This window comes from Leuciscus leuciscus (assembly GCF_965113295.1).
Source record: "Leuciscus leuciscus genome assembly, chromosome: 12".
NCBI classification, from domain to species: Eukaryota; Metazoa; Chordata; class Actinopteri; order Cypriniformes; family Leuciscidae; genus Leuciscus; species Leuciscus leuciscus.
Window position 1 is genome coordinate 37377103 of NC_138736.1, and position 12568 is coordinate 37389670.

The following is a 12568-nucleotide window of genomic DNA, read 5'->3' on the forward strand; positions in this document are numbered from 1 at the left end:
TGCTGAAGACAGGCTTTACATAACATTTATGAAAGCACAGAGACTATGAGTGAATATTCTCAGACTTGTGCAGGATCTACAGCTCACCCAGAGCTTATGGCTACACAGTACACGATTCATACTTCATATATTACCAGAATTTCATGATGTAAAATCACTTCCATATATCAAGTGCACTATTTTCAATCCGGTTACATCTTCATAGAAACACATACAAATTATAATTAACTTGTAAATATGTAAACTGAGGGCTGATGACCATGATTTAAAGTGATTCCCACAGCTGATTTATCCGTTTCACATGTTACATTGTTATAAGACTTACATTTTCTGAAGAAATTGTAAATGGTGTTCTAAAAATACAATAATATTATGAAAAATTATGAAAAATATCCCATATTAAAACATGGCAGCACTATAAATTGCACAAATTTCCACTTTTTTCAAGTGACGATCACACAAACGTGCTCGAGGAAGGGAATATGATAATACACTAGTACAAAGCGGCATCATATTTTAGATTCCGATCTGATCTTCATATAAAGACAGGAGTAATAAGATCCCCCATCCGGTCATCAGACCCAGATTCTGCAGGAGAAAAATCAGCCACGGCCATTTGCTGTCCACATGAAGCATGGAGGGAAGCTAGACGAGAGGAAAACAACAGAGAAATGAAGATTGATTTTTATGATGATCTGATGACACACATATTTTAGATGTTTGTTTTACTTGAGAAATGCCGGAAACTACAATGTATTGATTTTTTTCAGAAGTGAATCTGATATTGCTGCTTTTAGCATAAGCATATTTTATCCATATAGCACGTAATTTTCATTTTACACAATATATGTTGGCCATTTTGTTCATTTCTGCTCAGTCATTGCGTTCTGAAAGCAGCAAACGCACCATGTCTGCGAGGGCGATGTACAGGAAGAGTCCGGCGGTGACGGCAGAGATCCACTCCTGAGCGAGTGTTTGTGTGGAGATGGACAGAGCGATGTACAGCCCGATGAAGGAGGTGAGAGCACTGCACACGTTCAGCAGAAGAGCACGTTTCACAGACAGACCGCAGTGAAGCAGGATCGCAAAATCACCTGCAGATGACAACAAACACACAAACCTAAACATACAACTATATTTTGCACCATAAAAATGAAAAAAATTAAATAAAATAATATATATATATATATATATATATATATATATATATTTATATGAAGAGTTTAGATGCAAAAGCCTCTAAATGCCATCTGAAATTTTCTTCTAGAATGATCATTTTTATCAAGCTTATATATTTAAGTTCAGTAATTTCACTTAAATGGCAATGCAAATGACCTATTAATTGTCATTTAAGTGAAATAACTGAACTTGATAAAAAATGATCATTCTAGAAGAAAATTTCAGATGGCACTTAGAGGCTTTTGCATCTAAACTCTTCATATATATATATATATATATATATATATATATGAAAACTGAAAATGTAAAAAAGAAGAAGTAAATTGTTAAAAACATAATATAATACATAATATAAAGGAATATTTAAATATTGAAACAAATGAATTAATTTAAAAAATGTGTGTGTGTGTGTGTGTATAGAGCCTTTCCAAAAAATTAGAATATCATGGAAAAGTTTATTTATTTCCATAATTCCATTCAGAACGTTAAACTTCCATAGATTATAGATTCAGGGCCTACAACTTAAACGATTTCAAGTATTTAGTTGTTTATTTGTACATAATTTGGGCTTCCAGCTCATAAAACCCACGAAAACAGGATTTCAAAAAATTAGAATATTACATGAAATCACACAGTAATTACGCAGTAATACCATGGTCATTGAACCAGGTTTTGGTTCTTTTGGCAGTGTGGGCAGGTGCAAATCCTGCTGGAAAATGAAGGAAGCATGAAGTGCTCTGAAAATGTCCTGGTAGACGGCTGCGTTGACTCTGGATTTAATAAAGCACAGTGGACCAAAGTCCTCTTTTCTGATGAGAGCAAATTTTGCATCTCATTTGGAAACCAAGGTCCCAGAGTCTGGAGGAAGAATGGAGAGGCACACAATCCAAGATGCTTGAAGTCCAGTGTGAAGTTTCCACAGTCTGTGTTGGTTTGGGGAGCCATGTCATCGGCTGGTGTTGGTCCACTGTGCTGTCCACTCAACGCAGACGTCTACCAGGACATTTCCAGAGCACTTCATGCTTCCTTCAGCAGACAAGCTTTATGAAGATGCTTCCTTCATTTTCCAGCAGGATTTGCACCTGCCCACACTGCCAAAAGAACCAAAACCTGGTTCAATGACCATGGTATTACTGCGTAATTACTGTGTGATTTCATGTAATATTCTAATTTTTTGAAATCCTGTTTTCGTGGGTTTTATGAGCTGGAAACCCAAATTATGTACAAATAAACAACTAAATACTTGAAATCGTTTAAGTTGTGGGCCCTGAATCTATAATCTATGGAAGTTTAACGTTTTGAATGGAATTATGGAAATAAATAAACTTTTCCATGATATTCAAATTTTTTGGAAAGGGTCTGTATATATACACACACATATAAAATATAAATAATATAAATAAAATACGTAACTTTTAAAAATTCACTATTTAAATGTATTTATAAATAAAGGCAGGCTTCATTTACTTTATGCAAAATATAATACTTTTGTTATCTTCTGACTTTGATGTGACAGACCTTTTCATGATGAGTTTTGAGAGATTCACACAGAATCTACTTTTTAGTTTTTTAGCGGATTTAACATTAAACCAGGTTGAAATGATTTTTTTGTTGCATAAAGACTCATGACTATATTCCTGAAAGGAAACGTGTGTGCAGGAAAACAGAAACACAAGTTTGACTGCGCTTTACAGTAATGTTACTGTACACTGTGTACAAGAGTTATTTCAAGAGTACATAGAAAGTATTCAAACTACATGTTTCTGTAACCTTCAGACAACATTCACACAACATTCAAAGTCTGTCTTGACAAACGAACTTTTTCTGCATTTTCAGCAGCTAGATTAGAGTTTATCTTCTCAAATGAAACTCCTGAGATCTCACCTAACTCGTGTGGAAGCTCGTGGCACAGGACAGCCAGTGATGTCGCCAGTCCCGAGCGCCACGACACGGAGAACGCAGCGCCCATGGCCAAACCGTCCGTGAAGTTATGGATGCCGTCACCAATGGTGATCATGAACGGCAGCAGACGCTTCTCTGAGGGACATGAGAGAGATGCTCACTACTGGTCAAAGCGGTAAGGTTTTTTAATGTTTTGAAAGTCTCTCCTGCTCACCAAGGCTGCATTTATTTGATCAAAAATACGGTAAAAAGAGAAATATTGGGAAATATTATTACTGTTTAAAATAACTGTTTTCTATGTAAATATATTGTTAGATGTAATTTATTCCTGTGATTAAAGCTGAATTTTCAGCATCATTACTCCAGTCTTCAGTGTCACATGATCCTTCAGAAATCATTCTAATAGAAACATTTATGATTATTATCAATGTTAAAAACAGTTGTGCTGCAGCTTCATATTTTTGTGAAAACCGTGGTAATTTTTTTTTTTTCAGGATTCTTTGATGAATAGAAAGTTCAAAATAGAACATCATTTATTTGAAATATAATCTTTTGTAACATTATAAATATCTTTACTGTCACTTTTGATCAATTTAATGAATCACAGGAATAAATTACATTTTTAAATATATGCAAATAGAAATTTCTTTTTTACTATTTCACAATTTTACTGTTTTTACTGTATTTTTGATCAAATAAATGCAGCCTTGGTGAGCAGAAGAGTAAAAATCGTACTGAGTCTAAGCTGTGGAAATGAGGTGTAGAAATGTTCACGAAAAGTTTATATGGCAGCAGAAACGTCTTAACAAGTGACCTCATAGGATGGTTCTGGTAAAGGTCACTTTAATAACAGGTCACTATACTCCCTTAATGCACAAACATGTGATTGACTCTAAGTGGGGTGTTATTATTTACAGCCAAGTTGTGTTTAGCACAGAGCGCTGAGTATTAGGCATGAACTGACCTCGTGTGCTGCTGAACGGCTCCAGGAAGGACTTCCCGTTGTTTTGCTCGTTCACCTGAAATCAATGAAACCTGACAGTGTTAACTGATGATTACAGAGGAAGACTGTGGTGTTTCTGCACTGATAAACTGTATTTGATGGTCAAAATAAAGCAGACATGTTACGGAAAAAAATTATACACCCAAATCACAGATGTTCCTACAGGATTTTGTCTTATGAGTGAGCAGAAAAATTGCTGTAATTTTTAGACATATTGTATGAAAAATAAAAAAAATACCCAAATTTTCCTGTCTAAATCTAAGGCTAATCTAGAAATAAGTTAAATATCCATTCATTAATCAAACAATCAAAAACGCCACCAATGAACACCAACATTCCTGATTCAGATGATAATAAAATCACCTAAAATGACCTCCTGTTTTTTTTACAATTACTGTCTGGGTTTGTGAAATATGATTACCCCTGTCCTCCTCAGGGAAAACTGGTATTGTCTGTAGTGTCTGTGTAGTGATTTGTAACATGATAACTTGTTTATTTGGCCCGTGTTCACACAGAAAGACGGTCTCACCAGCTCGTCCTGTGACGTGGAGTTGTTGCTGCGTCTCCTGCTCTGGAACATCTGCAGAACTTTACTGTGATCGCAGTGATGAGGGTCAGACTCCTACAACAAGACAACAGAGACCCTTTATTAAGGCAAGTCAGTTCCTGTGGTGGCCACCTTACTAACATTTTCCAGTCATACCAGTGCACACAGCAAAAAAATACAATTAAAAGATAAATATAATGATAACTATAACAACGTCGACACCAGCGGACGATATCATTCTGTGTATTACAGCAAGCTGCAGTTTTGTCGTCTGTCTCTTTAAATGCTCAAGCTCTTTAAAGCACGATGGATTCTGATTGGCTGTCAGTGTTTTTATCCATTGCAATTTACCACTGGTGTTCCCCAAGGCTCAGTCTTGGGCCCTCTTTTATTTATTATTTGGACACATTTTTATCAGACTCAGACACCGCTTTATTGTCCCACTTAGGGAAACTAAGACTGCAGCAAGGCACCAGAAACACTAACCACATCCATGTAATACATTCAGTATTAGATAAACTATTACTTACAAAAGTTCCTAAATATACAATAAAATTATTCAGGATGCATACATAAAAATACCAAGCTCTATTCTTAATAAATTCATTAATTTTGTGTGTTAAGTAAACTCTCATCAGGGCCAGGGCAGTTTAGTATCTTAATAGCCACAGACATAAATGAATCTTTCATTTTTGTTCTCTAAAACGACGGCCCGAAGGTAAGGCCTGAAACTCAGGTCATAATGGGTGGTCATCAGTACAAAGAATGACCTGAGCCTTCTTAATAACATAATTATAAATAATTTCAGTAGGGCCAGTCTGCTCTACACCAATAATTTCCCCTGCTGCTTAACCTATTTTTATTAGTCGAGCTTAAAATGCCATTTCGCTCATCAAAAAGTCTTTGAGAAAGTGATCCCGATGATATCGTTCCTCTGTGCCATTATTGTTATAGTTGTGGTGTGGACAATTTTTTTTTTTACATTTAGAAACTATATCGTTTAGTTATCGTCCTTGGTGTGAACGGGCCTTTAATGTCTAAAAATCCTTGAAACAAAAGAGATTTACTTGTGAAGTCAAGCTGAATATGATAACAAGAATTTTTATACAGCACGTCTTTAATATAAGTGCATTGTTGTCTAACTGCACTGAGTTTTTTCTCTTGTTCAAAGTATAAACAAGCTGCAAACAAGTGAAAAAACACTCCAGTGCAGTAAAAATCTACCATTCACAAGTTTGTGGTCAGTAGGATTTCTTAATGTTTTAAAGTTTCTTCTGCTCACCAAGGCTGCATTTATTTAATTAAAAATACAGTAAAAACTGTGAAATATTATTACTATATAAAATAAGTGTTTTCTATTAATTAAAAAAAAAAAAATTCTGCTTTATATTGTGTGAAACCTGTGATGAATATTTTCAGGATTCTTTGATATTAAAAATTCAAAAGAACAGCATTTATTTGAAATTTTTGTACCATTATAAATGTATTTACTGTTACTTTTGGTCAAATTAATGCATCCATGCTGAATAAAAGTATTAATATCTTCTTCTTTTTTTTATCCAGACTTTTTAACGGTATGTGCGTTTATTAAAAAGTCTTAATATCTTTTGCTATGTTGCTTCTGAATGTCATGCTAAATTTATCTCGTTTTAAGGGTTTTAAGAAATTTTAACTGGAAAATTAGACAAAAATACTCAGTAAGAATTGGATTATGTCATTTGCAGTGTGTACTGGGGTTCTATATAGAATCATAGGGTTCTAGACTCAATTTTAAAGAACCCTTTATGGCAAAAAGGTTCTATATAATGTGAAATGATTGCAAAACTTTCATGTTTAATGGGTCATTTAATTTTTTCTAGTGATGAAGTACAGTACGTTTATGTGTGGTTTAATTCATTAAATTAATTAAACAAAAAATCATCAAAATGATTGGAACCCCTAAAAGATTCTATATATGAAGCGCCTGAAAGACCCCTTTAAGCTTCTATAAAGAGCCTTTTCTTCTAAGACTGCAGACTCAGTCACTCACTCCATCATGATGATGACCGTGTCGAGTGATGATGGAGAATATGGCTTCCATCAGAAAGAAGACATAGATGCCGCCGAGGACCACCAGGAGTTTGTAAACATAGTCGAGGTTCTCCTCCTCATGACCGTGTCCATCTTTATGTGCATGAAGACCTAAAAACTACAGGCACAAACCATGAGAACAATGAACGAACCCCATCCTATTCAGACACATGTGAGTCCGCCTACCGAGGGAAGCAGATGCAGGAGAGCGTCTCCCGTGAGGGATCCCACGGCCAGGCTGATGCAGAACTGGATGCACATCTGGAAAACCTGCGTACATCTGGAGAACAGCAGCACCACGATCCCAAACATGGCCATCAGGCAGATAATGATGTTGGCGAGGGTGGCATATCCATATCCTGGACACAAAGCGCTCATTGAGTGATTATATAAAGAGATTGTATTGTCTGTGTTATTCACAGGTGTGGTTTTTGTAAACATTCAGACGGAATCTGGTTTGTGACCAGAAAACAGTGGAGGGATTGTTCTTCTCCAGGAAGAGATGGTCACTAAAATAATAAGTCACAGCATTCAGGAATGATTCTGATTGTCCTTGTTCTTGTCAATGAGAGACTGATGCCAACAATAAGATGCCAACAAGAACTAAATATTGTAGTAGAACCAGAAAAGCAACTGGTCATGATGTGTCATGTTTCTGATACAGAAACTGAATGTAAGTGATCATCTAAACATTCACCATCACTGACAGTTACACACTCAAAAAAATGGCCAAATATTTTTTGTTAAAGAAACACACATATATTTATTTAACTTAACCTGTGTAATTTTCCACTATACTTAATTATCAATTGTTAAACTAATGTAAAGGGTTTAATATCGCGATAACAAAACAACAGATGTGACGATTTCCAATGTATTGGATGAAGACGGCGTGCGAAGAAGGTGGCAAGGTGCGTCAGAGCTAGAAGTATCGGCCAGGGAAGAAAATATAAAGTTAATCTAAAGGCAAAGTCTTTCATTTCTGTTAGTATTTCGGAAAGTCCGTTCTGTGACGCTTTTAATACTGTAAAATAGAAAATCTATACTTTCTGACAAACTAAAGTATCAAGTTGGTAGTATTTCTTTTATAAATTTGTCACATTTAAATTGTTGTCATTAGATATTACTCTACCTTTTAAAAGTTTGTGGTCGGTAAGATTTTTACAAATGTATTTGAAAGTCAAGTCTCTTCTGCTCACCAAAGCTGCATTTTTAAATTAGAAACAGTAAAAACAGTGAAATATTTCTAAAATTTAAAATAGCTTTTTTCTATGTGAATATGTGTTCATATAATGTCATTTATTCCTGTGATCAAAGCTGAATTTTCAGCATCATTACTCCAGTCTTCAGTGTCACATGATCCTTCAGAAATCATTCTAATATGATCATTTTATGCTCAAGAAACATTTATGATTATTATCAATGTTGAAAACAGTTTTGCTGCTTCATATTTTTTAGGATTTGTTTAAATTTGATTTAACATAAATGTATTTACTATTGTTTTTGATCAATTTAATGCGTAAATAAAATTTATTTTGTCAAATAAAAATGTGTACACAGTAGTGACACCAACATAAATATCATACAGACAGATTCATATTTGGCTATTTTCAAATAACATGGCATTGACCAGTTATTATAGCCTTGCACAGAAGTCTTAGTTCCTCTTGTTTAGCTTCAAAGTCAATTATAAACCTAGATTTTAATGCACATTTTCTGTTTTCAGATGTTGATTCAATAATGAATCTTAATTTAATTTCTGTAATTTTTGTTTTGTTTATTTGCAATCATTTAAATGTCTTATTTAAATGTCACACATATGGTCAACTATATTGATGTTTGTCACTCCCATCAAATAATGAAACATTCAGCTGAATGCACAAACATCTGAAGGAAGCTTGAGAACTAAGGTTTGTTACTACATATTGTTTAGAATATGTTTGTGGACTTTATATCGACATGCTATGCAGCTCAGCCTAACTGTTCAGTGCTGATCTGTCACTCACTCGCAGCTGTGCTCAGAGAATCAGGGGTCACGTGTGTGAAACTGATCTCAGAACAGCCTCCGCTGAGGATCTGCTGGATCAGAGCAGGACTGAGCTGTGTGAACTGATCTCGGGTCAGCGATGAAGAGTTCAGCTGGTAGATCCTCAACAGGTCTTCAGCGCTGAAACACGTCTATAGACAAAACAACCAGACACAGTTTGAGACATGCACATTTTTGATCATTTACATATATAATTTGGCTTCAGTTGCTTTCATTGTTCTGATAAGCATGCATGCTTTAGTGTGTACAATTCCCTGATTTATTAGTTGCATGGATGTCAAATGACAGGCTATATATAGATTTTATATGCATGGTTTCATTTTGTTTGAAGTTTCAAATGTTGTGTTTTTTCTGTTTTCACTCAAAAAATGTCAACAAAAAATGAGCACTTGTAACGGCTTAATTTCAATGATTTTCATTCCGGACAGATTGCAGGGTCTCAGATTGCACATTATGTCACTACATCAATCAAGAGAGCTAAACATCAATTATTCATGTTGATATGTCATGTTACAGGCCTCAAAATAATTCCTCGTCTAAATCTAAATGATGCATGCAAAGATTTCCCATGATGCCCCACACACACACACACTGCGGTGTCTTACTGTATCCCAGCTGCTGTTATTATGGTGATCCTCCTGATGAGGCTCGAGGTGGACATCTTCGTGATCGTCTTCTCCTCCACCCAGATTTAACGTCTTCAGGAGCTCCTCAAAATCTGAGTAACAATAGCATCATTAAAAATAGAACACAACTATTGTACATAAAAGTACTTCAGAAATTCTAAAGAACATGAATAGGTATTTAAACATCCTTATACTCCAGCCAGGAGAACCTTTTTAAGTTCCATATTAATGTTTTTTCTATAGCCAAGGTTTTGGGTTCGGCAGGGAATGCATGAACTGGTCAAAATTGTGCTTTGAATAAAAGCGTCTGCCAAATGCATAAACATAAATGTAGAACACAGAAACCTAAACACTGATCTGAGGACCCTATGTGCTTTAGATAGAATATTTGCTTTAAAAAGTGAATAAGTGCCATTTGTACCTGACCTGAGCAGGGTTATTATAGTTAACAAAAAAAAAATAAAAAAATAAAAAAAAACACTTGATATAAAATAAATGTTAACTGAAATAAATAATAAATAAAAAATGGCAACATTTCTCTTTTTCATTTATTTTTATTATAACTGAAACTAAAACCAAAACAAAAGACATTTTACTTGAAATAAAATAAAATGTTTATTTTGCTTTATATTTTATTTCAGATGGTTGCCAAGACAGAATTTCTCATTTTCATTTAGTTTATAGTTTAGTTTAGTTTAACTTGATGCACTAAAATAACTAACTGAAATAAAAATATATAAAAACTATAGACATTTTTTTTTTAATTAGTAACAAAATTACTAACATTTTAACTAAAATGAAAATGGAAAATATAAATATAACATCTATTTAAAAAATAATAACAATAAATATAATATATAATAGTATCTCAAAGATGCTCAAATATCTCTGGTTTAACTTGAAGTACTAAAACTGAAATATAAATGAATAAAAACCATATAGACACATTTTTTTAAACTTATAAAAATTATAAAAACACAACAAAATTACTAAAACTTGAACTAAAATGAAAATGGAAAATATAAAAACATTCAACATATTTTTAAAAAAAAATTGGTATATTAATGATACTAAAATAAGAATGATGTTAATTTTGTTGTTCCCACATGAAACATTTCTGGGTTAGTGTAACATCATCAGGATTAGTCAGTCATACCATGAAGCGTGAGGTTATCAGAGCCAAAATGACTAAAGATGTAATCCAGAAAGTATCGGTTCTGAGGAAGAGCATGAGCTCTGAGACAGTCTCCACGCAGGACATGATAGAGGAAGTTTCCCAACACGGCGTCCAGCTCTACGTGATGACCTCCGATCTCCTCCAGGACGTCATTCAGAGAGAGACACGACTAGAAATGTGGATGGACAAATAACAGATGTGTATCAAGACTTTGTAACTTTGATATATTATGATGCTGAGCACGTTAATCCTGAAGCTGTTCTGCCGTTCCTGACCTCATATGTGTCGGGCTGGTAGTGTGTTTCCATCTCATCGAGCAGCTTCTCCAAACCCTGATATCCTGGGACGCCCGGGTGAGGAGGCCGGCTGGTGTCGTTAAGGTCTGAGAGGGTTTGGATGAACTGGTGTGTCTCTGTGTCCCAGTGTCCCTCTCGTACGGCCCTGCAGGTCTCCATCGGAGCGCTCAGGAACAGGCAGAACGCAGGAGCCACCGTGAAGAAATCCTCCATCTGGAGCTCCTGAGAACGGCTGTGGTTCCTCAACAGCTGCTGCAGATGTTCAACAGACACACACTACACAGCAGAGACAGAGAGAGAGACACGAAAGGTTATAGTGTGTGTGCAGTTTAAGTTTGCCTTTCAACAAACGTAAAGATACTCATGTGATTTCTGTCATATCGTACATAAAATGTGCATAGCTGTCATGAAAATGATATCACAATGCAATCTATCTTAATGATCCTTAAATAAGCCTTATTTTCTTTAAGAATGTTTTTAGGTAACACTTTAGTTTAGGGTCCAGTTCTCATTATAATTAACTATAGTGTCTTATTAGTATGCATATTACTTGAATATTGGCTGTTTATTAGTACTTATAAAGCACATATTAATGCCTTATTCTACATTGCCATATTCTACATCCCTTAATTCACCCAATACCTAAACTCGACAACTACCTTACTAACTATTATTAAGCAGGAATTTGGAGTTTGAGGCAAAAGTCGTTGTTATTAGTTAGTTAATAGTGAGAATTGGACCCTGATCTAAATTAGTATGACCCAAATTTATTTTCATTTTAGGGTCAGATATGACCTGTTCTTGGCATATTGCATGAGATGCTTCCTTGTCTCTTGTTCAAAACAGATCTATATCACAGATTATATCAATCATTATGTCATGCATACAGTGTCAATGTTCTTTCTTTCTGACAAAACTAAAAAGCTATCTAGTTGTTGTAACTGTCTGGAGACAAAAAAAAAAAAAAAGTCTGAAATTCTGGAAAAAGATATGTTGGTATAAAATATATATATATATATATATATATATATATATATATATATATGTGTGTGTGTGTGTGTGTGTGTGTGTGTGTTTTAAATTAAATTATATTTGTATTAATATTTGGAAAACTTTTGTCTAAACTTTGCATAAAAAAAGCAATATTTTTGTTTTCAAAAAGCCTCCTAAAGACATTGACGAAATATAAAAATAGAAATATATATATAATAATAATAATATAGGTATACTGTATATAATATATATATATATATATATAGTGATAATACAGTATTTGTATCATTAATATTATTTTTTGTTTCCTGAATGTCCCTTTAATTGTCATTTACCCGATTCTCTCTCAGCTGGACCTCGATTTCCCCCAAAATTCCTCAAATCCGCCTTACCTTCCCACAGGACACACCGGAGCAGAGCAGGCGGCTCTCGAGCCTCTCGAACACCGAGAGAAGAGCATCTTCTGTGAGGAACTCTTCACCTGGAGACACCAGATCCACAACTCGCGCGAAAACATCATGTTTACCGCCACGCGCTCCTGAACACAGACTGAGGCAGGAGACAGCGAGAAATAAAACACCGCTGGTCTCCATTATCTGTGTGTTTTACTGGAACCTATTGTGGTGCGCGACTGTCCTCACACACACACACACGAGCTTCAGAGATCCTCACACAGGTGATCATGTCTCTGCTCAGGTAGAAGCTCCTGCTGTCCTCCACACTGAACG

The 12568-nt window shown here is 34.9% G+C and overlaps 1 protein-coding gene across 1 annotated transcript; it reads right to left on the bottom strand.

Moving 5' to 3' along the window:
• LOC309511699 (zinc transporter ZIP4-like) lies at positions 1–12568 on the bottom strand. Its single transcript, XM_082186951.1, has 12 exons — positions 12233–12568; positions 10827–11123; positions 10531–10720; positions 9354–9466; positions 8708–8879; positions 6888–7060; positions 6661–6819; positions 4614–4706; positions 4046–4100; positions 3064–3216; positions 907–1094; positions 1–645 (listed from the first exon to the last, which is right to left on the bottom strand). Exons 1-12 carry the CDS (start codon positions 12431–12433, stop codon positions 517–519), a joined length of 1923 nt encoding a protein of 640 aa, XP_082043077.1. The 5' UTR covers positions 12434–12568; the 3' UTR covers positions 1–516.

Bases quoted from the DNA above. Each gene is read 5' to 3' on its own strand.
- LOC309511699 (XM_082186951.1), bottom strand. From the start codon at position 12,433: ATGGAGACCAGCGGTGTTTTATTTCTCGCTGTCTCCTGCCTCAGTCTG. The intron at 6,820-6,887 runs GTAGGCGGACTC...TTGTGCCTGTAG, and splicing joins TCCTGCATCTGCTTCCCTCG to TTTTTAGGTCTTCATGCACA. The intron at 4,707-6,660 runs GTGAGTGACTGA...GTCTTGTTGTAG, and splicing joins ACGGTCATCATCATGATGGA to GAGTCTGACCCTCATCACTG.